General features: G+C 40.6%; 2 protein-coding genes across 5 annotated transcripts in view; one reads left to right on the forward strand and one right to left on the reverse strand.

Annotated features, from left to right (window-relative positions):
• On the forward strand, positions 1–13,631 carry plxdc2a (plexin domain containing 2a). Its single transcript, XM_077522931.1, has 13 exons — positions 1–175; positions 1,628–1,821; positions 2,576–2,713; positions 2,789–2,858; positions 2,943–3,065; positions 3,983–4,101; positions 4,185–4,284; positions 4,732–4,827; positions 6,940–7,021; positions 7,136–7,196; positions 7,374–7,602; positions 11,429–11,580; positions 12,937–13,631. Exons 1-13 carry the CDS (start codon positions 94–96, stop codon positions 13,150–13,152), a joined length of 1,662 nt encoding a protein of 553 aa, XP_077379057.1. The 5' UTR covers positions 1–93; the 3' UTR covers positions 13,153–13,631.
• The window catches only part of myripa (myosin VIIA and Rab interacting protein a), a 21,212-nt gene continuing 9,089 nt past the window's right edge, over positions 13,471–25,593 (reverse strand). For 2 of the 4 annotated variants that reach the window (XM_077522900.1, XM_077522892.1), the window contains exons 5-17: positions 23,809–23,889; positions 22,502–22,599; positions 22,221–22,301; positions 21,981–22,100; positions 21,775–21,892; positions 21,152–21,669; positions 15,822–20,537; positions 15,660–15,716; positions 14,752–14,931; positions 14,409–14,570; positions 14,156–14,254; positions 13,993–14,053; positions 13,471–13,769 (exon numbers count right to left, since the gene is read on the reverse strand). In XM_077522900.1, the coding sequence (XP_077379026.1) occupies positions 13,753–13,769; positions 13,993–14,053; positions 14,156–14,254; positions 14,409–14,570; positions 14,752–14,931; positions 15,660–15,716; positions 15,822–20,537; positions 21,152–21,669; positions 21,775–21,892; positions 21,981–22,100; positions 22,221–22,301; positions 22,502–22,599; positions 23,809–23,889 (6,308 nt within the window). In that variant the 3' untranslated portion in view covers positions 13,471–13,752. The remainder of the gene's footprint in view (positions 13,770–13,992; positions 14,054–14,155; positions 14,255–14,408; positions 14,571–14,751; positions 14,932–15,659; positions 15,717–15,821; positions 20,538–21,151; positions 21,670–21,774; positions 21,893–21,980; positions 22,101–22,220; positions 22,302–22,501; positions 22,600–23,808; positions 23,890–25,593) is intronic. The other 2 variants (XM_077522910.1, XM_077522918.1) reach the window with 2 other exon arrangements.

The following is a 25,593-nucleotide window of genomic DNA, read 5'->3' on the forward strand; positions in this document are numbered from 1 at the left end:
CATTTTTAAACAACTCGCCGAGAAATTGTCGTTCTTGTACCGGATCTTAACCTGACATGGAAAATAAATAGCGTCTTTATTTAGGAGAAAATAATGAAGACACATCGTGTTATTATGGGACTGCTGATTCTTTTCCAGCTTCTAGTCAATTGCGTGACTCCAAGATCTGCTTTTGGTAAGTCACACAAGTGCACAACCTCAACATTTTTTATTAAAAAAAAAAAAAGACATGATTTGTATAATTTGCATTTAATAATCATAAAATAAAATCATTTAAAAAATGCTACAATGTCAATAATCAGTATGATTACTGTAGAAAATACACAATGCACAACTCTTCATTTTATCTGGCTTTAAGTTTTTTGTTTTCAGTTGTGAAAAAATATACAAAAAAAATTGTATTTATAGTTGTTATAAAAAAAAATACCCATCTTTTACGTTATCACTTTAGTTTATGCATAAATCTAAATAAAATAATACAAATGTAAATTAATTAACGTTGAATGCCAATCTTTTTTAAATTATTTATTTTTTAAGTTTTGCTAATAGGAGCCCCCATGAATCAATCATGCAGGCTGTTTGCAATACTCAAAGTTTTGAAATTTTAATAATGTGACAAAATCACAGTATGAAAAGCATAGACTATTTTTCTCAATTCAAATGTTTTTTTTATTAGACAGTGACAATAGGCTTTGTATCAATCTTCAATGTTAATTTGACTGAGAAAAACAAAATAGAATCAAGTTTATGTTTATGTTAAATACAAATAATTCAATATACAACATGTGTCAGTATACTGCATCCTGTTTTCGTCCAAGCGTCCATGTCACAGTACAAGTATGGCCATGCACAAACAGTAGCTCATTGATTTAGCATGATGTGACAAAGCCGCAACTACAGTAGTGGCAGCACCCATGGGTGCCTCGCGAATCAGAATTCTGAGAATAAAGTGAGAATTCTCACTTCTGACTTGAATCTCAGAGTTTAATCAGAATTGTGACTTTAATCTCAGAATTCTGACTTTGTGTGACGTAGGGCTATGAATTGTGGGAGAAAGTCAGAATTCTGAGAATAACGTCAGAATTCAGTTCAGAATTCTCACATTAAAGCAGAATTCTCACTTTAACTCGTTCACTCCCGGTGACAAGTATACTTGTCAATTAGAATTTAGATGGGAAGAATCTGATTATGCTCCACTGTAAATGTCAAACTTGGAAACAACTTTACTGATGCCTAACCACCGGTAGATGACATCATTGCCCCATTTTATACCAAATAAACACAGTTTCAAAGTCCATGCGAGAAATGGCTGTATTTTGGCAAACCTACGTTTTTCTGCTGTCAATTATAAAAGAACGGGACGAGGCAAAAAGTATTCTATTCTATTCTGTCATTTGGTAGATCCGGCTTATATATCATTATTGAACGTAATATCGCGTGGGTATTGAAAATTTTGAAATTTTCTAAAATGTCTGCTAGTGAAATAGTTAAAGTGAGATTTCTGCGAATAAAGTGAGACTTCTCACTTTAAAGTTAGCCAGAATGCTTAGAATAAAGTCAGAATCCCTAATCCTCTTCCATAGTAAAACACACAAAGTACAGTAATGTCTTGTGTTTGTACTCTCAGGTTTTGGCCTATCACAATCGACTGTTGTGGAAAGCCCAACCGGACCCCCCAAGAAGATGAACAGGGGGAAGAGGTGGCCGTCCGGCCCCACTGGGGCTGCGGATCCCAGGGGCCTCTACAGGGACCGACACCACCCGGACAACTCGGAAGCTGACCTGTTAGAGGAGGGGCACGACAACTCCACGCAGATTGTGGTGAGATCCCCACACCAACTTTAGCTAGTGCACAAAAGTGCACTGATAATTGTGGAACAGAAAGTCGAGTTGAGTCATTTCGTATAGAATTACATACAGAATGCAAATGAATTGGCTCAAGCAGATGCACAACCTAATAGCATGTAGCTGATAGCATGGTGGCTAACCACCCCGACTTATATGACCAGACTGCAAAACATGATTCAACTACTTGCTTTAGAGCACCTCGCTGTCAGCCACAATTGTCTATTCCTCTAATTTCTAATTTCCTGATCTTAAAGGCATACTTTACTTATTTAGCCATTTTTGGCAATCAAACATTTGCCTATAATAAATGTGATATTTTTATTATTTTTCAGGTACAATTGGTACCTTTAAAACCACATTCTGCAACTTGCTGTCGACTGAAAATGACATCACAAGGGCTCAGTTAACCAATCACAGCTCAGCTTGTAAATGTCACATGACCAAACCTAGAAAACAGGTGAGCTGTGATTGGTTACCTGAGCCCTTGTGATGTCATTTTCCGCCGACAGCAAGTTGCAATATGTGGTTATAAAGGTACTATTTGTACGTGAAAAACAAAGAAAGTATCAAATTAATTATAGACAAAATATTAACTTTTTATTGCAATAATGGGCTAAATAAGTGAAATATCCCTTTAAGATGGCCACCGCCGCGAGTACCAATACGTTTGAAATAAGGCCGGCTACTCGGCCATTATTAATGTTTGAATTTGATGCATTTGGGCCAGAACGTGGATCACGTCTACTACACATCAAAAATCGTCGGCCCTGGAGATGCAGCCGACACGTGGGTCAACACGGAGCAGGCAAACAAGAAGGAGTGGAAGACTCGCGGCTTCCTGTCCAGCACGCACCGCCAGGCTGAGGTATGACATCATCGTCATCATCACCATCCACGTCATCGTCATGTTTATGCATGATGACACTTTGTACTGTTCCAGAGAGTCAATCTTTCCTTTGAGTTCCCATTCTACGGTCACATGTTGAAGGAAGTTACCGTGGCAACCGGAGGCAAGTACATTCACACTCACTGGCTGCTTCATTTGGTACAACATCTGTAAACAGTACAATGAAGTATATTGTTTTCCCATGCAGGCTTTATTTATACAGGAGATCTCATCCACCGCTTGCTCACCGCCACTCAGTATATCGCACCACTCATGGCCAACTTTGACCCCAGCCTCTCCAGCAACTCCTCCGTCTTTTACTTTGATAATGGTGACAACATCTTTTTATTATTCAAATAAATTATTTCAAATGGATCTGTTTTATTTGGAAAATTAATTTAAAAAAAACTATATTCTTTTCATTTTGATCTAATATAAAATCTATTTCAATATATTTATTTTATTTGACATTTGTGTTACTAAACATATTTAAATAAATGCGTATTATATTGTTTTGTTTTCAATAAATCAGTTCCATTTGAAATTTTTCAATACTTTTTAATTAAATATATTTGTATTTTTTTTCCATTTATTTAGTAATTAAAATATAACGTTTACACAAAAATTATTACATGATAAACAACTTTTAAAAATCAGTGGAGTTATGTTATTGCAAAATTTTATTGAAACATTTATTTTACCATTGTATTTTTCTGTTGATTTTTTTTTTACATTTATTTTTTTGATAAAACATTATTGGTTATGTTTTTAGTATTTTGCTGTTGAAATATAAATAAATATTTTACACAATCTGAACAAAGTTTTAATTTGATTTGATCTGATTGAATTGAAAAGTACACATAAATATAAGCCAAATTATTTTGTATTTGTGTTGTATTTTTATAAAACTGAATGAATCTGTTTTACATGGAAATGTATATATAAATATTACTTATTGTTATTTCTTAGTGTTCAGAAGTCTCACATACAATACTTAAGAGTATTTTAAAATATGTAATTTAACAAAAAAGTCTAAACATATCTAAAATACATTTTTAAAATTATTTATGGTTGTCTCATTTTATATGATTGAATTTTCACGTCCCCTACTCGTGTTGAAATTCTATTCATAATTCATGCACACATTTTTAGGAAAAAATTATAGTTGAAATCCTCTCTTCTGTATTAGCTATAAAATGTGTTCCATCGTGCACGTTGATTCCTTATGCTGTATGGCGCCACTGCCAGGTTCTTCCCTGGTGGTGCAGTGGACCCGCCTCCACCTGCAGGACAACGTCCACTCGGGCACGTTCACCTTCCAAGCTGCTCTGCACAGCGATGGACGCATCGTCTTCGCCTACAAAGAGGTGGCCGCCATTTTCATGTCATGCCCTCTTACTTTTGTTTTTTAGCTTTCTTAAACTGCCAATCTATTTTTTCTGCTCTATAGATTCCTATTGACATCATCAACATCAGTAGTGAGAATCATCCAGTCAAAGTCGGCTTGTCGGACGCTTTTGTGGTGCTTCACAAGATTGAACAGATTCCGAGTGAGTACGACTTCATACAGCCTCATAATCTGGCACGATACATTCATGGTTGTGGTTATGCTATTTTCTTTATCATGATATTTACTAGGGGTGTGAATTGCCTAGTACCTGGCGATTCGATTCGTATCACGATTCACAGGTCACGATTCGATTCGATACCGATTAATCCCGATACGAATTTATAAGTCGATTGTTGCGATTTTTTTCATTCAAATTTAGAAAATACTAATCAGTAAACTTGTAGAGTGTAAGATTTATATGAAAATGTATTATTTATTGATCTGAAATTTCAGTCTTATAGAGGTTGTAATCTGTTTCATGTTTGAACAGTATTAAAATAAAATATTAAGGCTTAATGTTCCGTTCATATAACATTCTTCCATGCTTAAGGTGTGGAAAAAAACAAAAAAAAAAACATTCCACTTTACAGCATCTTCTATCTGGCAGATGTGCGGCGGAGAACCATCTACGAGTACCATAGGGTAGAAATTCTCAAAACCAAAATCTCCAATGCGACCACGATAGAGATGCAACCACTCCCAAGTAAGTAAATAGAGCAATTTATTATTGAATAGTGATGTGTGAAAATATATACACTTAAAATAGAGTACATAATTGTAAAAGTGCACTATTTGCAGATTTTTTTTTCATGTCTTTAAGAAAGCATTTATTTTGAATGTCTGTATTGCATAGAATTGTCATCTAAAAATTAGTGCTGTCAAAGTTAAAGCGTTAACAAATTAATTAATCACAAAAAATTATCGCATTAATCATTGTATTACCACAGATTAATCACACTATTAATTTTGACCTCAGATGATCCTTTTTAGCCAACAATGGATGGTTACATTAAAGGTAGCTGTTGGAGTTTGAGCAATAAACATAACTACATGCATTAAAGTAAAACATTTAATACATGTTTACATATACTGTAGGTCATTTTTTCCCATTTTAAATTGTGCAAATAATTAATTGATTAGGAAAAAGCAGGATGAGCGTGTGCAGCGGGCAAAAATGTTGGGGGAAAAAAAAGAAGCTTTTTTAAGTCAGTGATTAATCATGATTAATCAAAATTCTACGATGTGATTAATCTGATTAAAAAATTTAATCGTTTGACAGCTCTACTAAAAATACTAATTAATTAATGTGAACAATCTGAAATACGGTATGTTAATAAAGTTAAACATTTTAATTATATACTTGTTATATGTATCATTAAAATTTGTTGTAAAATTAAATAGACTGGTACCTTGAGATATGACTGACCCAACTTGCGAGTTTTTTTTTTTAAGATAGCAGCAGAAGCAGATATTTGAACGCGATACACAGATAATATAACAATGCTCATTGTCTGTACTTTAGCCTCTACAGAAAATGACTAAAAAGTAGTAGCCCCACTATTCTTCTTTGTGTGTGACTGTGGTACAGTATTATGTTGCCTCCTGGTGACCAAGATGGGTACACCAGAAGAAGCGGCATAATGAATTAAACTGCTGCAATAAATCATGCATGTTGTTGTTTTTTTTGTTGTTTTTTGTTGTTGTTTTTTTTAAAATAACACAATATTATAGAGTGCATGATGGGGGTTGGGGGTGAAGGGGTTGTTACAAATTAAACTCAAAAACAGAAAAATGAAGTGAAAAAAAAAAACCTGAATCTCCTCGACATTACTTCAGCATAAAAAATACTAGAGGTAAACACTTCCATGTTGTCAATTCCCGTCAATGGTGATGCCCACCTTTTGCTGATTGCTTCCGCATTTTCCGTCAATGCTTTATGATGCGAAGCCTCACAAAAAAATACATCGAATGAGAAGGTTTGACTGCACTCACGCCGATCGACGAACGTACTCCTATTTCAATCAGTGTCCAGTCCATGTATTTTTGCAGCACTTTGCATCATTGTGCCCTCGCCAAAAGGTGGGCGTCGCCATTGACCACTGACGGAAGTGCCCACCTGTGAAAAATACTAACAATCTTTAAGAGTGAAGGGGAAAAAAAGAAAATATTGTAAACAACATCAAAGCAGTGACAACGATATAAACAGATAAAAATGAACACATCTTTGCAAATATGAGTTTTCGAGTGCCTCTTAACTCATTCACTCCCAACCATTTTCACTTAAGTGTTTTCCTGGATTTTGACTGATTTTTCAAGGCCCGCGAAATATTATGTTCTATTGCTATAAAAATATGGAACATACCAAAAGAGAGATTAGAGTCTCTTCTATTATCAGGGAAAAATAGTATATTCCTATCAGTTTCCGCTGTGCAGCAATTAGCAATAGAACATAGCTAAGTTGCATCGTTTTTCTCAATTCTGCTTAGAACTGTGGGAAAACTGTGGGAGTTTTAACATGGCCTGGTTGATCTCTTATACTCTGCTGCCACTCAACCATTTTCTGCAGTAGAGAGACTGCATAAAAGCCTTCTCTATGCTCTGGCATAAAAAACCCCAACAAAAAACGTATAAATACGTCTTTGGGACACTTAAAACATTTAAAATATGACGTATTTATACGTTTTTGGGAGCTAATGAGTGAATGTTTTGTGTATTACTCTTTGAATGAAACAAACCAACCATCTTGAGTATCTATGAAGATGTTGAGCCTGGGTGGCTTGAAAAAGCCTTCCTGACTGTGTGTGTTGGTCCTCAGCGTGCCTGCAGTTCTCCAGCTGTGCTCCGTGTGTCACTTCTCAGATTGGCTTCAACTGCAGCTGGTGCTCTCGCTTGCAGAGGTCAGACGGAAAAGCACACACAGCACGTCGCCTCCGGAATGCGGACCATTCCTCACCATCCGCATCACCACGTCAACCTTTTTTTTGGGGGGGGGGGATTTTGTTTTGTTCCAGATGCTCCAGTGGCTTTGACCGGAACCGCCAGGACTGGGTGGACCATGGATGCCAGGAGGAGGTTGGCATTCCGTGCTGTACAAAGCGTAGTTTCTAAACAGTAAAGGAGTAATACAATTAAAAAAACAAGAAAATGACAAATAAGGGCTTAAGTTTCATGCTGTGTATTTTGTAAAATTTGACTAAAATCTCCTGACAAAGCCTCAAAAGAAGCGTTTGGGCCCAAATGTGCCTGCAGAGACGAGATCGCCGTTGCCTGAGAGAAGCCGACGTCACAGACACGTCATCACGCCAGCTGACGGCGGCACCCACTGCTGGGGCGTCGTCGGCCGCGACATCAGGGCAGCGGACGAGCTCCATCCCGACTGCCGCCCCTCTTGGCGAGACGTTAGCTGCCAGAAACTCGCCGACACGGAGCGGCGGAAAGGCGACGTCCAGTTCTTGTTCCTCCACCAGCCAACCTGCAGGTCTGCTTCACGGTTTTCTTAAAGGGGAGTCAAGTCAAAAGTGGTCTTTACAATAATATTATGTTCTCTACGCCCACATTACTGTCAACATTCTGATTCATGCGGCGTTTGTGGAACAAGAATTAAGCGACAAAATCCAACCATTTCTTTTTTAATCTATCTCGGGGCGGCCATTTTGCCACTTGCTGCTGAATCGCCGGCTCACCTGATTACTGGGTTTGGTCATGTGACGTTTCCAAGCTGAGCCTGAGCTACTGTGATGTAATTGTCAGTCAGCAGAAAGTGACAAAATGGCTGCTCCCGAGATGGATTAAAAACCGGTGGATTTTGATTCTTAATTTATATTCCATAAACGCAATACTAGTCGGAATACTGTTTTTAGAGTAGTGGGGGCACATCGAACATGTTATTGTAAAAAACATTTTTTACTCCGAGACCTCAGCCAAACCACAAAAACTGAAGCTTTTACAACACATAACACAACATTTAAATAGACATATTGGACCCTTGCATATATTTGCAGTTCAGCAGCCACAGATTCACCTATTCGCAGATTTTTGTTCAATATCCATCCATCCATTTTTTCAACCGCTTACTCCTCACAAGCGTCACGGGGTTGCTGGAGCCTATCCCAGCTGGCTTCAAGCAGTAGGCAGGGTACACCCTGAACTGGTTGCCAGCCAATTGCATGACACACAGAGACGAACAACCATGCACGCCGACAAGCGCTCCTAGGGACAATTCGGAGCGTTTTGTTCAATATTTAATTATTTATTTATTTATTTATTATTGTATGTTAATAACAACCAAATAAATAATATAGAGTAAACTTATCATTACAATCGGAGTTGCTTTCAAATAAATGAAACCAAATCAAATATAAAGTGGAGATGCAAAAGTCCTTGTCATGCAGATTTTTTTCATGTTAACATTAGAATATTTTTTAATGATAAAATAATCCATATTAATTTGCTGCAGTATTAAAATATAAATGTGAAAATATTGAATAAAAATATACTATTAAGGCCTTTTTAAAAAGAGTTTTTCCATTATAATCCAAATATAATATTATAAATAAAATGTAATAAATATTTATATAAAACATTTTATTTACTGGTTTTATATCACTGTGGTGAGTGTGGGGAAAAAAATAAAAATAAAGTCTGTATCATGCTGAATTTTAAATTGACAAAAAATATACAGTTGTGAAAAATATAAAAATAAACATAATTAAAATTAAATACTTGCAAAATTTTTGCTATTAACTCATTCACTCGCAGCAATTTTCACTGTAGCAACCCCCTTCGCTCCCGGCTGTTTTACTGGATTTTGACTGATTTTGCAAGGCCCACATAATATTGTGTTCTATTGCTATAAAAACATGGAACCTACCAAAAGAAAAATTAGAGTCTTTTCTTTCATCAGGAAAAAAAAGTATATTTGTATCTGTTTCCATTTGGCAGCAATTAGCATTAGAATATAGATAGGTTTCAATTCATCATTATTTACAAACCAGTTGAAAACACTGGGGAGATTTACTTGTTGCAACATGTTCTTGGGTGATCTCTTATACTCTGCTGCCACCTGCTGGCTGTTTTTTGTAATAACTAGCATTGTTTTAAGCAATATCTTCAGGTCAGAGGCTGTATCAAAGCCTTCTGTATCCTATAACATACAAAAAAAAAAAGAGTCTAAATACGTTTTTGGGACTATTGCAATATTTGAAATAGAACATTTTTATACGTTTTTCGGAGCAAATGAATTAAGAAAACATAACTGAGTGTGATATTATTTATGATTATAAATATTTATCTAAAAAGTGAAAAATATTTATCTAAAAATATTTATTTTTTAGATCAATGAAAACATACAATTGTGAAGATTACACATTTCGAAAATAAAATATTTGCATACGTTTTACAATTACAACAAAATATAAATATAACTTAAATATTTGGTAGCTTATATTCATGATAGGATACACATTTGTTTTTTCTTTTTCATGAAAAAAAAAAATGCATATCCTGAACAAAAACCTGGAAATATGCCAACCAATCCTGTACAACACAATCAATCACAACCATATAAGTAAACAAATAAATATTTTTAAAAGGAAATACTTGGAAAATATGGGGTTTAAATGTCACTCTGTGTAGGAGGACATCATCATCATCATCACGCCATGCTTGTTGTGATATTTTCATGTGCAGTGTGTGTGTGTGGTGGGGTTGAGGGGTGTTGAGCTATTTGCCAGTGTTCTGTTAGCACATAGTTGAGTGTATACAGCGCCATGTTAAATACTGCATAGTGTCCTCAATGTATGTGCGGCTATGCGGCCGCCTTGTGGTTGACTGACAACATGGAGGGCAGTTATTTATGGGCCCCCAAAGAGGCTGTTGTTGACCACCATCACGTCAATCTGATGTTCTCTTCTTGTTGATGTTAGTCAGCTCAAAAAGGCAAATTTAATAAGAACTTATTTTGTGCGTGTGTTAGCTTGTTTGTTAGGAAGCTGTTTAGTAGTTTATCTGTCCAGTTTGTTCATTAGTTTTGTTTCTGGTTAGTTCACTCATTAGTTAGTTAGCTGTTTAGTTTGTGTTTTTCTTAGTTCATCCATTAGCCAATTAGTTTGAAGTTTAGTTATTAGTTTGTCCGTGTGCTCATCAGTTAGTTTGTGTTTATTAGTTTAATCATTCATGTTAACTTCCGGTGGCACGGTGGATGACTGGTTAGCACATCCACCTCCCAGTACTGAGGACTCGGGTTCGAGTCCAGGCTCCGGCCTTCCTGGGTGGCGTTTGTAAGTTCCCCCCGTTCCTGCGTGGGTCTTCTCCGGGTACTCCGGTCTCCTCCCACATTCCAAAGACATGCAGAGCAGGTTAATTGGGCGCTCCGAATTGTCCATAGGTTTGCTTGTGAGTGTGGATGGTTGTTCGTCTCTGTGAGCCCTGCGATTGGCTGGCAACCAGTCCAGAGTGTACTCCGCCCACTGCCCAGAGCCAGCTGAGATAGGCTCCAGCACCACCCGCGACCCTTGTGAGGAACACGTGATTCAGAAAATGGATGGATGGATGGATGGATGTTACCTTCCTCTCATTACTTAGTTCTTTCATTAATTAAGTAGTTTCATTCGTTCACTCAAGAGATTTTTTAGTTACCTCATTAGTTAACTAGAAGTTCATTATTTTGTTTTTTTGTTGCATTAGTTCATTCATTAACTTATCTCGGGAGTTTTTTTTTTTTTATTCCCTCATTAGGTAGCTTGTTCGTTTTTTTGTTCGTTAATTAGTTTGTTTTTTTCTGTTGTTTTTTTTTTTAGTTTATTTATACGTTATTAGTTTATTTATTAGTTAGTTACCCCCTTAGTCAGCTAGTTTGATTATTAGTTTCAACAGTTAATTTGTAAACTGGTTTAGATCATTGGAATTTTAGTTAATTTATGCGTTGTGTAATTTGTTTGTTAGGTAGTTTGTTCAATCACGGGTTAGTTCATCATTTTTTTGTTTTTTTTTAAATTAGTTAGTGGATTAATTAGTTTGTGGCGTTATGCAAAACCTGCAAAAGGCACACAATCTCCGAAAAAAAAAAAAAATCCATTTCATTTTGGTGCACATCTGAAAAATGGTGCAGCGGTAACAGTCTGATAGCATTGAGGCCACTGACCCTCCAGATACAGAAAATGGAGTTGTGGATGCTGATGCAGGCTCGTCTTGGATCTCATTCTTATTATGTACTGTATGTGTGCATCATAAAGTGCCCCATAAGCCGTGACACAAATATTTGTTTGATCTCATAACAATTCATTTCCTCGTGTGTGTTTTCACAGCGAGTGGTGAGGACAACGACACAGGCCAACGGGAGCAGGCGGGTCTATTGGTGGGTGTGGTCATGGTAATGGTTGTCATGGTGACGGGCACCCTGGTGTCCGTCTATGTGTACAATCACCCGACGTCTAGCGCCAGCCTCTTCTTCATGGAGGTCAGTAAACAACAACAACAACCGATATGTACAGCTACACATCTCATTTTATTTGTTATGTATAATGATTATGAAAAGTTTCGCAATTTGGAGTTGCCCATCTGTCTTGTACATGTGCTTCAAATTTGGTAGGAAATTGACAAAACTTCCAGCACTTCATTATTGAAGACCACAGAAAATGACTAAAATTACTGTCTCAAAACCAAAATGGCAGACTTCCTGTCTTTTTTTTTTTTTTTCAGGCATTTTTGTGGGTCCACTCATGATAGACATGCCTGCCAAATTACGTCTTCCTAGTACAAACAAAACTTTTTTTAGGCTGAACTTTCAAAATGTCCGTGACAGTGCTGCGAGACATTTTTGTTTTGGTCAAAATTTGGTGCCATGATCCACCCAGGCATCCATCTCATTACTGATTTCATTAGTTCATTTTTGAAGGACCCCTAAAACTGACCCTAAAATGGCCGCTTCAAATTAAAACAGCCAATTTCCAGTGTGTTTTGAAGGATGGCGTCTTTAGACTTTTTTTTTTGTGGATCTACTTATAATAGATATGCCGACAAATGTCATCCTGCAAAGTAAATTCTTGGGGATCTTACCAAATACAAATTTTCACCGAAGTGTCCATTTTAAACCAAAATGGAAGACTTGACCTGAGTCTTTTCAGGCTTATTGAGTATTTTTTGTGGGTCTACTCATGATAAACCTACAAACTAAATTTCATGTTATGTGTAACTGAAATAAATGCTAGTGAATGTAAAATTTCACCAAGAAGACTCTGAAATGGCCGCTTGAATGAATCAAAATGGCAGCCTGACTTTGTCTTTTTACTAGACATGGCATCTTGAGTCTATTTTTGTGGGTCTACTCGTGACAGACATGCCTACCATGTTGGATCATGTTGCCAAATGTTCAAATAACATGCCAGGCATACTACCACCAAATGTACATTTTAATCAAAATGCCACTTAAATTTCGACTTCCCACAAAAATGACTTCCTGCAATTTTTTAGGTTTTGGTTTATGAGACTTTTTTTTTTTTTTTGTGGGTCTACTCGTGACAGACATGCCTACCATGTTGGAACATGTTGCCAAATGTTCAAATAACATGCCAGGCATACTACCACCAAATGTACATTTTAATCAAAATGCCACTAAAATTCCCACATAAATGACTTCCTGCAATTTTTTAGGTTTTGGTTTATGAGACTTTTTTTTTTTTTTGTGGGTCTACTCATGATAGACCAAATTTCATGTTGCTGTGAATAACTTGTTCTGGGAGCTGAATTTTCCAAAAATTCCAATGATCTTAGCTAAGTTTCAATCGGCCAACATGTTCCCTGCGCTCGTCCGCAGCGGCGTCCGGCCCGTTGGCCCACCATGAAGTTCCGCCGCGGCTCGGGCCACCCTTCCTACGCCGAGGTGGAGCCACCCGGCATGGATCGAGACGGCGTGGCGGTCATCGACCCCAAGCAGTCCTTTGTCATGGCTATCAGACGAGAGAGCGAGCAGAAGGAAGGCTTCATCGTGCCCGACCCCAGGGAGCGCTTCCTCTGCTCAGAGAGCTCCTGAACTGGACTACGACTCCCAGAATGCTTTGGGACGCAGCTCACTCTCACAATTTATGCCTCTATGAGGAAACGGGAGTATTTTTATGGGGGCTTCGCCTTTGCCGGTGGACTGCTTTAATGTTATTTGTGAAGACAAACATGGAGTGACGTTGTGGACAAGATCGCTGTTATGTGTCAGCATTCCCTCAGGCGAAACTTCCTCCCGATGGCGGAATGTCTTCACCCTTGTGTCATTTCCTCTTTTGCAAAATACAAACAAAATTCCTCACGTTGTCATGTTGCGCCTTCATGCGCAAGGTTCAAAAGGTCTTCGCTGCCATTCATCTTCAAGCAAAACTTTATTTTTTTCTACTGATTTTTCTGCTGTACAAATATGTACACTACTATGATATATAAACATTGGCGGAGTCAAAATATATGTTTGTTTTACACTTGTTCATGTATTATTTTTTTCTAGACTGTACTGTGATAAAAATGATCTCTAAAATGATGACAAATTTGCTATGTTGTTTTTAGTCTTTTCTTTCTAGTGAACATCAAACAGTAGCAGAAAAGGAAGGCACCAGTCAAGAAGGCACTGCAGAAGTCCTCGGTCCTGAAATTAGCTTTTCTTGTCTTCTGAAACATAATGAAACAAAACAAAACAATTCAAATGCTGTATTCCTTGTACAAGGCCTGGCATAGAGGTGAGTAGAGTAACCAAAAATGATTTATGCAAGTAAGAGAAATACATTTAAGGGCTGTTTTTTTCTTTCCTCCCCCCTCTCGGTTTTCGAGGCTAATGGCTGGGGTTCATATGAATGAAAGTAAACAAGTACAGCATAGTTTGTGTTGCGCTGACCTGGACGTGGGAGCGCCGGCAGTCGTCTCCTCAGCTGTCTGGATGAGCTCAGCGTGAGAGGCTGGAGAGACAACGTTGACTTTTGTGTGAGACCCATGACATCATGCGGGTCAAGTCGCATCGCACGCGCGTGTGAGAACGCAAAACGCGCCGTACTGCTTACCATGACCGGGACGGTCCTGGCCTTGGCGAAGCGGGACTGCGGGTCCACGTCTAAACCGGCGCTCCTCAGTGCTGCGATCCTCGCAGAGATGTCGCTGATCTGCGATAGAATGTACTCAGTTTGTAGATGCTATTGATCACAGACATGAACGACTCTGTTGCTGACCAAAACAGCAGTACTTACAGACGCCTCTCAGGTCGATTAAATGTAGAGCTTTATTATATTATTTACAGTACATTATTTTAGCCTTCACCTGTAGCTCGGACTGCTGAACCCGGGCGGCGGCCGACGCAACCTGCTCCTCCAGGAAGAATAGCTCCGTATCGGATGTGCTGCTGGAGATGCCCCTGGCGCGCTCCTCCAGCTCGCCAAGCTCAGCCTCCACGCCGTACACCGAGCCTGCCGTCATGTACACCTGCGAAGACCTATGTTGAAAGTATCTGTCGTCGCTAAAGAATGCACCGCCTCATCCTTTAATCCACTTATATAAATTCTAATACACATATTGACAACTATGATCCGGAGCATCAATATGTTTTCAAATCCAATGTGGTCCTTGTGTAAAAGAGTTTGCTCAGCCGTGATGTACAACCTACTTTCTCTTCCAGTGCAGAAAACTGCTGATCCAGTTTCTTGGGGTCAGCGTTGCCAGGCAAAGAGATGGCAGAGTGATGGCGCCCTTCCCGGCCCTCCACCCCTTGGAGCAACTCCTCTGTGGCGTTCAGAACCTTCAGGACCTCGGTTGTGATGCTGCACAGGGACGCTGCTGAGTACCTCTGCACGCATATACAGACACGAGTTACAAGGAAGAACAGAAGCTTTCGGTCACAACACCAAAGATTTTGTGAAGAATGAGTTGCCTGGTTTTGCTAAACGATACAGTTTGGTACAACATGCTAAATTTTTATGTTGGAGTATCAACCACAGTTGTACGGGCAAACTGTAGTCTGTTGATTGTTACAATGGACACGGACTCGGAAGATATTTAATCCAACTAATCTATACCCTTAGCCACAGATACGTCGACTCAACCGGCAGGTAAACAAGCTACAACAAGCCGGTTGAGTAGAAGCACCTGTGGCTAAAGTCAAACTGTGGCAGCACAGTGGACCTTTGTGGAGTTGACACCTCTTGAGTGTGGATAGGTAGCTCTGTGGAATCAGGTGATTAACATGATTGCTTCACAATGAGTAGATCTACATTTGAATGTCTGTAGGAACAGCTCTCTTAGCATGTTTGCACGGGTTTTCTCCAAGTATACCCATTGAAGACTCTTGATTGTCTATCTGTCCCCTGTGATTGCCTGGCAACCAGTCCAAGGTGAAACCGCTTCTCGCGCACAAAGTCAGCTAGGATAGCTTCAGCTTCATAACCCCAATGAGGACAAAGGCTATTTAGGTACTTGGGTCCTCCCATCTGTCCGAGTGCTAATCAAACCAGGGTTTTGCCGTAACCAAACTGTACCGCTCGTTCTGCGTAAATGCGGCTAAGAAGTCTGTCTCACCTGTTCAAGCAGAGTCGATATGAAGTGTACCGCGTGGTACACTTCAGCGTCACTAGCCTACAGGGTACAAGAAATGCAAGCAGGAAGGGGAATAAGAAGTTAGTAAAGAAAGCGCTTTGTTAGTTGAAGCTGAAGCGACAGATATGCGAAAAGGTTCCTCACGTTTCTGATCTCCTCCGGCAACAGGGAACCATCCTCCATGGTGGCCATGTTTCCTGTTCTGGCCTCATCTTTCACTGCTGCCGCTTCTTGTACCTTTTCTCTACTAGTTGGACGACTGAGTGGAAGATCTGCGTTTTTGTGCGTTTCTCCCACTGTTTGCTTCTCAGCATCTTTGATTCGACTCATTTGGTCTTCCTGAACCTGTTTGACACTTCCTGTCTCATCCGTCTGTGCGTCCTTATCCTTGTCCTTACTTTCCCTGTTACTGTTGGTGGCCTTGTTCATGTCCGTTTCCACCCTCTCTTTGTCTGTCTTGTCATCCCCACTCTTGTTCTCCTCTGTTTCATCATTCCAGCCCTCATCTGTTTTGACCTTTTTCCTGCTCTTATCTGATTTTGAGTCTTCATATCTCTCATTGTCTGTCTTCATATCCTCTTTGTTCTCCTTATCGGTCTGAATATTTTGATTCCTGTTCTTGTCTGTCTTTGTATCATTTTCTCTCTCTTTGTCGTTTCTAGTATCTTCTTTTCTGTCCTTGTTTGTATTCAAGTGCTTTTTCTTCTCCTTGTCTGTCTTGGTTTCCATGTTACAGATTATGTCTGTCTTTGCGTCCTTGTCTGCCTTTGTGTCATCGTTATTGTCTTTCTTTAAATCCACACTCCTCTCATTGTCTGTTTTCCTATCCTTACCCCTGTCCATATCTGTCTGTACATTGTTGCTTGAGTCATGATCCTTGTTTGCATCCTTTTCTGCCTTTCCATCCTTCTTCCAGTCAATGTGTCTATTTGCATTCTTGCTCCTGCCGTTGCCTGTCTTGCTTTCCTCACTCCCATCTGTGTCTGTTTTTGCATCCTTTTTCCAGACCTGATCTGTTCTGGCTTCCTCATTCATGACCTCGTCTGTCTGTGCATCCTTGCTCCAGTCCTTATCTATGTTTGCATCCATGCTCCTGTCCATGTCTGTATTTGCTTCCTTGTTCCAGTTCTTGCCTGTCTTGACTTCCTCATTACTTTCTGTGTCAGCCTGTGCATCCTTGTTCCTGTCCTTGTCTGTCTTTGCATCCTTGCTGCAGTCCTGGTCTGTGTCTGTCTGTATATCCTTGTTCCTGTGCTTGCCTGTCTTTTCATATTTGTCGTTGTCGATCTTGGCTTCCATGTTCCTGTCCTTGTATGTCTTGCTTTCCTCATTACTTTCTGTGGAAACCTGTACATCCTTGTTCCTGTCCTTGTCTGTGTTTGCATCCTTGCTCCAGTCCTGCTCTGTAATGGCTTCCTTATTCATATCCTTTTCTGTTTGTCCAATCTTGTTCCAGTCCATGCATGTCTTTGCAATGTTGTTCCAGTCCTTGTCTGTCTTGCCTGCCTCATGACTTTCTGCATCAGTCTGTATATCATTGTACCTGTCCTTGTCTGTCTTTGCATCCTTGTTTTTGTCATTGTCGGTCTTGGCTTCCTCATTACTTTCTGTGCCAATCTGTACATCCTTGTTCCTGTCCTTGTCCATGTTTGCATCCTTGCTCCAGTCCTGGTCTGTCATGGCTTCCTTATTCATGTCCTTTTCTGTCTGTGCAATTCTGTTCCAGTCTGTGCATGTCTTTGCATCATTGTTCCAGTCATTGTCTGTCTTGCCTGCCTCATGACTTTCTGCGTCTCTCTGTATATCATTGTTCCTGTGCCTGTCTGTCTTTTCATCCTTGTTTTTGTCATTGTCTGTCTTGCCTTCACCATTACTCTCTGTTTCTGTCTGTGCATTCCCATTTCTGTGCTTGTTTATTGGAGCATCCTTGCTCCAGTTCTGGTCTGTGTCCCTGTCCTTGTCAATCTGCAAGTCCCCTTTTCTCTCCTTATCTGCCTTCACATCCTTTTTCCAGTCTTTGTGTGTTTGCAGTTCCTTGTTTCTCTCTTCATCCATCTCCATATTGTATGTTGCCGCCATATCTGTGTTTGAAGACCTCTTCCTGTCCTCTTTACATTCCTTTTCTGTTGTTGTGTCGTCCTTGTTCCGGTCTGTCTTTATGTCTTCATTCTTCTCATCTGTCTTGTCTTCCATGTCCTGTTTTGTCTCATCATATGTCTCATTTTCTGTATTTACATCCTTGTTTCTAGAATTGTCTGGATTTATGTCTTCTGTCAAGTCCTCAGCTTCCTTGCTCCTGTTCTTGTTTGTCTTTACATCCTCATTCCTGTCCTCATCTGTCTTTGTGTCCTCACAAGTTTCCTTGTTTGTCATTGTTTCATCTTTCCTCCCCTCACATTCGTTTGCATTCTTGTTCTCAGCTGTCTTTGAGTCCTCTTTCTTATCATCTGATTTCTTTTCCATCTTTACATCCTTTTTGCTCTCCCTTGTTTCCTCTTGCAGGTCCTCGTCTGCCATGTTCCAGTCCCTGTCAGTTTTTGTGGCCTCTTTTGTCTCATCTGTCTTGGTGTCTCTGTAACTATTTTCACCTGTCTGTGGATCCTCTTTCTTCTCATTGTCTGTCTTTGTGTCCATCTCTGTGTTCTTGTTCCTGTCTTTGTCTGTGTGTATCACTTTGTTCCATTTCTCATCGTTCTGTTCTTCCTCTTTCCTGTTATCAGCTGTCTTTGCATCCTCATTGCACCTCCTGTCTGCCTTGATGTCCTCATTGCTTTCCTTATTTGTCTTTGTATTCTCATTCCTGTCCTTATTAGTCTTTGCCTCCTTATTCCCGTTCTCATCCTCATTCATCGTATCTGTCTTGGTGTCCATTTTTCTGTTCTCACCTGTCTTTGTTTCACCTGTCACTTCACATGTTTTCTTGTCCAGCTTAACATTTTTGTTCATGTCCTTGTCTGTGTCTTCACTCATTTCTTCATTTGTCCCGGTGTCAACTGTCTTCTCCTCAGTGCTTTCATCCTTGTTCCTATTCTCATCTTTTCCATCCTCTCTCCTTACATCTTCTAACTCTACATCCTTGTTAGAATCCTGGTCTGTCTTTTTGTCCTCTTCCAGGTCTACAATTGCCTCGTTCCTGTCCTTGTCTGCCTTACTCCTGTTCTTCTCTGTCTTTTCATCCTGTTTCCTCTCATCTTCTGTTGTAGCGTTCTCAGTCATTTCCTCGTTTGTCACCATATCATCGTTCTTTGTGTCCTCTTTGTTCTCATTAACTAAATCCTTGTCTGTCTTTCCATCCCCATTCCTGTCCTCATCTATCTTTGAGTCCACATTTTTCTTGTTGGTCTCCTTCAGTGTCTTTATATCATCGTTCCTGTTCTCATCCTTCTTTTTGTCCCTGCTTGTTTTCTCGTCTGTCATCACATCATCTTTTCTCTCCTCATCAGTCTTTGTGTCCTTCTTCCTGTTGCCATCCTCATCCTTGTTCTCGTTTGTCTTCTCATCCTCGTTCCGCTCATCAACTGTCTTTGTATCCTTATTCTGCCTCTCGTCTATCTTTGTGTCCTCCTTCCTTTCCTCGTTTGTCATCGTATCCTCTTTCCTCTCCTTGTCAGTCTTTATATCTTTGTTCCTCTTTGCATCTGTCTTTTCATCATTTTTCTTTTCTTCGATCTTGGCATGTTCCTGCATATCCTCCAGTGTCAATGTTAACATGTTGCAAATTATTTTCTCAAGCTCATCATCTTCCTCCTCACTCTCGCATTTCTCAAAGCTGTCCTCTCGGAGGTCTTCCTCTTTCTGGCCTCCTTTTTGATCTGACAACTTCACCTTCAACTGATCATGTTCCTCGCTCATTATTGTCTCCTCCTCTTTGGATTCCATCCTGCCACCATCTAATTCTTCCATTGCTTCATCTAACAAGTTTTCACTCATTGGTTCTTCTACTGGTTCTTCTCCCATGGATTCCCAATGTTCTTCCGCCGCTTCAGCCCATGGTTCCTCACCTGGCATCATCTTTCCCTCGTCCTCTCCGACTCGATCTAGCTCGTCCTCAGTGGATGAAAACTGTGAGGCGCTGACAAGACTGGCCAGGTGGCGCACCTGAGTGGCCTGCCCCGCCTTGTCCTCCTGCAGCCTCCACAGCGTCTCCTCATGAGCCGCCTCCTCGCGGTCAAGCTCATCCTCGGTGGAGGAAAACTGAGTGGCGCCTGCTTGATTGGCCAACCGGCACAGTTTCACCTCCAACGCCTCTTCCTCCTCCTCCTCCTCTTCTTCCTCTTCCTTCTTATCCTCCTCATCCGTGACTCGGTCTAGCTCCTCTTCTGTGGAGGAGAACATTGTGGCTCGGACTTCCTTCTCCAGCTGGCTGAGTTGGTGTGTGAGTCCTTCAGTGTCTTCTTCATGACCCTTACCATTGCAACCTTGGTCCTCCTCGCTCCTTCCTGCTCGGTCTAGTTCATCGTCGGTGGACGAGAAGTACGCCAGTCTGGACTTTGCCACCAGCTTGTACAACCTAGATTTCACCTCCTCCTCCTCTTCCTCCTCTTCATCTCCCTCCTCTTTCTCCTCCTCTGCTCTCCGTCCTGACAAGTCCACCTCCATGTTGTCACCCTCATCATCTTGCCTTCTCATTTCTTTCTCCATTTCACCATTGCCTTTTGCATAGCAAAGACCTTCATCTCTGACTGAAGAGTTAGAGATGTGTTCTGCGTGTTGTGATGCATCCAACGTAAGCTCCTGGTTCAATTGACTAATGCTGATATCCTGGTGGAGCAGATCAGGAGTCACAGCCTCAGGTGTCAAAGTATCAGGCGTGTCGGCGTCAGAGGGAGAACAGGAATGGCTGTCTTTCCGGTTATAATCCTGTCAATGAGAAGAAGGTATAATGTGAGTAAAAGTAAGTGAATGCAAATTTGTGATTCACTCAGCAAATCGAGGTTCAGCTTAATTTTATTAGTGGAAATAATCGGGAAGTAAGTGCAGTATGCCAGTTGGCTCCTGCAGTTTGTACATTGGTGCAGTGTGCTGATTGATTAGTAGGTTGCAGGTTTGTCCAGCTGGCAGGGGAATGTGCAGAACTGAGAAGTACCTGACAGGTTAATGCATTGTAGGGCTTGAACCGACTAGTCGATGTGTCAAATTTACTACTATTAGCAACAACATGGACACCTTGCCTAAACCAACAGGTGGTAGATCCACCTGGTCCATTTGTGGGGTCTATACAACTGAGGGTGGCTTGGGATTGAGTGGGTCAGCTTGTGCTTGGAGGCAACGATGAAATGAAGATGTCATTGATTAGTCAAAGTCAACTCAACTCCCATCACCTTAGCGTTGACTACAAAACTCTGAAGTCGTTCATCTCCTGGTGCATTGTTAGATTAGCACTGAGAACTGCCATGGTTGTAGAAAAGATTGATGGTGCAGTAAACTGGTTGGTTAGGTTACAGAAAAGTGATTGAGGCTCAACTTTGTCTTACCATGAGAAGTGGTCCAGAAAGTGTTGCTCTTCTTTTGCTTCTTCTCTTCTTTCGGGATCTCTTCGCTTTGCCAGATGCCGCCTCACTTCCGGCTCCGCTCTCGTCTGCAGTGACCTTCCCGTTGAAGCTGATGTCGATGATGCTGGTCCTGTGAGACGATGGCCGCTTGGCCTCTATTGGTGGCGTCTGCCTCTTAACAAGAGCCCCTGGTGATTTTTTCAACTTCCCCTCAGAGTCGGACCGAGCGCCTTTTCTGTTGTCGGCATCTCGACGGACTCTGGAACCCGTCAGCTTCCTGTGGAACTCCTGCAGGATGGCGCCCCAGGATGAGTCCGGTTCAGGTTTGGCTTCGTTGTCTGAGTCCATGCCCTCGTAAGCGGACACTGCTCCGGACTCTCTCTCCAAGGCGCTGTAGACCAGACTCTTCCTCTTGGCCAGCAGGCTGGGCCGCGACAGCTGAGCGCTCTGCAAGGCGATCCAGTTCCCATCTGGACTCTTCAGCACAGAAGACACGCCTCCTTTTGCAGGTAGGTGCGCACATGTGGAGACAAACAAGAAAATGAGGACACAGTTGTCCCGATTTATCTTTTTCGAGGGTTTAACGAAAAACAAATGCGACGTACCAGAGTTTTCCAAACGCTCAACGCTGGTCCAAGGAGACACGGCCGGTCCTCCTTCCTTAGGTGATGTCTGACGAGCGTCTCGGGTGTCGTCCATCAGCGAGAAGGCAGACTGCGACCTCTGAAAATTAGACAAAGCAACAACAAGCGGTTTATCAAATGAGGTCAGCAGCTGTCACCATTTCGAACTGAGGTTTGTTGTTACCCACCCAGAGGCCTTTGAGGTGTTCAAAGGTTCCGCCGCTCTGTTGGTGGACGTTGTGTTCCAGCGACCCCTCCTGCTCGTACTCGTCCTTTATGTCAGCCAAGGTCTTCCTCCTAGAGATGATCTTACACGCGCGATTAGAACGTCAGCTGGCGTTTTTGTATGAGGTCACATGAGGTCTCCACACACGCACAATAATCTCATCACACTGCATCAAACGTGTTCAGCAAATCTTCCTCCTTACTTTTTCCATGATTGTTTTGGCCAGCTCTTCAATGAGCTCTCCTCTGTGCTCACGCAGGTAATGGGCTTCATTCTGAGTCTCCTGAGGTACACGAAAAACATAAGATGATTACTGTACCTTCTAAATATATATTATCTCAGGTCAAAACTTTGCATTTTTGCATTAGCGAAACAGATTGGCAACAGGAAAATCTTAACGTACAAACAGTGGCCGGTTTGAAATTGGTAGCAAAGAGGAGATTTCACATAGAGGGTGAAATAAGAATGCCGAGCAACAATAACCTGACTGGCGGCATCAAACTCCGCATTGGAAATGGCCTCGTCTATGGCCTCCTCCGCCACCCGGAAGGCCACAGTGAGCGTCTCTGCCATGCTGTGCTCTGAACACCAACACGAAAAACGTCAATTGAATTGTCATGTTATTGCATGTGAATGGGTAGATTGTTGTAGTCATCTGGAAATTAAGTGAACTGAAATATGATTGCAGTGAATTTGTAGAATAGGAAACCGGTAGGAAATGTGTCAAGAACTGGTCGGTAAATACAAAGAACTGGCACATTAGTGCACCCACTCATGGTAGGTGGTAGCTTTGGTGCAGAGATTTGGTTAACTGGTACAGTCAACTACAGTAATTGGTTATTTTGGCGAACTACTATGCATAAGCTATCTCAATGTATTCTTAGTTTATTGTTGTAACTACTATGTATTTATTTATTTATTTATTTATTTATTTATTTATTTATTTATTTATTCATTCATTCATTCACTTACCTACTTCTTGTTATTAATTTATTGATGTAAATTTTATTCACTTGTGTAGTTACATTGTTTGTTTTGTTCTTGTTTTACTTATCTTATTCTTTACTGCATGACTGATTTCTGTTCCATGTACAACACTTTGTATACAGAAATGCTTGTTTTATACTGCTTTATAAATAAAGTTGAGCTGAGTTAAGTACTCTAGACAATGTTAAACTATTGGATTGTGATGGACATTTAAGTTTGCATTTGGTCAAATTCAGATAAAAGCATACAATTCCATATTGCATGGGCCAATACCGCAAATAGATACTTTTTTCCCGATATATTATGCAGTCATACTGTGAATTGGATTGTGATTAGTTACAATTGTGCTTGTGAGTTTACATACCGCAATGTAAACTTACAAACACAAACATAACTGGCAGGTGATCTTAATTAAGCATTGCTCAAGCATTAAGTGCAGTCAGGTTGGTACAGTGAACTGGTAGTTTAGTGTGGTGAACTGGAATATTATTGCAGTAAAATGGCATTTACTGTGGGGGAAAAATGACCACTACAAATAATCTAGAGAATTCCAGTTTAGTGCAGTGACTTTGCCTGGTTACATGACGACAATGCAGTGTGACATTAATGCAGTGAATTTTCACATTAGCGCAGTGGACTGGTGGATCTGCACGATGAGCTTCCAGTTTAGGGCATTGAAGTGTCTTTCGGTATGTAAATGCAGGGAACTGGTAGGTTTAGTGTGGTACACTTTCAGCATGATTTAGATTTGAAATCAGATTTTGTTTTCCAGTGATGAACGTTGCCATATGGCCATTGGTCACCTTCAGTTTGTCTGTAGAAGGCGGAGTCACTGCCACAGACGCTGCCGTCATTGCAGATGCTCTCCTCGTAGGTACTTCCCTCTGCAACACACAAATACACATTTTCAATCTGGAGAAAAATGAGAACGAGTTGTTGTTATCTGCCTCCGGGCCACGAATGAGCCGAATTCTCGGAGGGTTTGGGGGTCGTGAGCGAGGGAGTTCTAAAAAAGCTTTGAGCTCCGACCACGTCATGTCAATATTCATGCAACAATGCGGCCGTTTGTGCTTACGTAAGAGCATTAGCTCAGCTTCGTGTGTGGTATTACCGGTCGCCGGGTCACAACAGAACACCGGGTCGCTCCCAATCACGTTTGCGGCGGGTGGGGAGGGAGGGAGGAGGGGTCCAACCAGCCACATCAAATAGACTGGACACACTTCGATGCTGTGCATGCTGTGTCATGGTGCTATTTGGAAATTGTACGACATCGCAATGTCGATTTGAATGCAATTCCTTGTTTGGCCCGAGCCAGTAAATACAAAGAACAGACAACTGAATGCACGTTGTTACAGTCAATTGACAGGTTTAGTTTAGTGAACTGGCAAGTGAGTGTAAATATTGTCCATTACTTTACGTGATGTGAACTGGTTTTAGTATTTACTGGCTAGCGGAGAGAAATGACACAAGTTAGCGCAATGGCATGTCATTAGCGTAATCCCTCGTTTATTGCAGGGATTACGTTGCAACAGACTCAGACAAATCTGCAAAGTATTTACTGTATTATTAACCATATATTGGCATATACAGTGGAGATTAATTTGTTCCGTAAATGAAAGCACTCTTATCTCAAATCATCTTTTCTCAATAAAATTAACACATATCATGAATCCATTCCAGCTTCCCCTCCAAAGAAAACACATTATTTGTGTTTTTTTAATGAGGAAATTGCACTCTATAAAAACAGAGTCATGACAATTAGATTAGATTTTAAAAATAATTAAACAGTATTTGTCACACTGCAACAATTTAATTGGCATTCTGTTGCTCTTTCTGGTGTGCCTGCCTTGGCCAACTGTGGGCAATATAAGCCAGACAGATGGATATACTGTTCATTGAGACACCTCAACTCCTCTCAGTTCATCAGTACGGCACTCATATTAGTTGATATTCACAGAGGATAAAGAATATATAAATGTAAGTAGTAGGGATGGGCGAGTACCGATACCAGGTATCGGTATCGGGCCGATACCAGCCTTTTTTCAAGTACTCGAGTACTCGTGACGCAGACGAATACGAGCGAGCGATGGCAGAGGGGGAAGACGTTAAGTGAGTCCTCCTTGCCTGTAACTGGCGCTAGCTTGCAGCAGTTTTTCACCAAAACTTCACCGGTTTGGAAATACTTCAAAATTGTGAATCTTAAACTAAAAGAGCATTTTTGTGTTTTATTTTGAGCGTTAAGACTATTGAAGAGTGACTGTGCTGTTTTTTTTGTTGTCAAAATTAAAGGAAATATATTTGTTTAAAAATATCTTTTAGTGATTTTTTTTTTAACTCATTCACTGCCAGTCATTATAGAAAATTTTTACATTTCCAATACTCACGTGATATTACATTCAATAATTATATATAAACCGAATCTACCAGATAACAGAATAGACTCCCTACTTTTTGTCCCGTCCCGTTCTTTTATAATTGACAGCAGAAAAATGTAGGTTTGCCAAAATACAGCCATTTCTCCCATGGACTCTGAAACTGTGTTTATTTCCTATAAAATGGGGCAATGATGTCATCTACCGGTGGTTGGG

This window comes from Festucalex cinctus, chromosome 1 (assembly GCF_051991245.1).
Source record: "Festucalex cinctus isolate MCC-2025b chromosome 1, RoL_Fcin_1.0, whole genome shotgun sequence".
Classification (NCBI taxonomy): domain Eukaryota; kingdom Metazoa; phylum Chordata; class Actinopteri; order Syngnathiformes; family Syngnathidae; genus Festucalex; species Festucalex cinctus.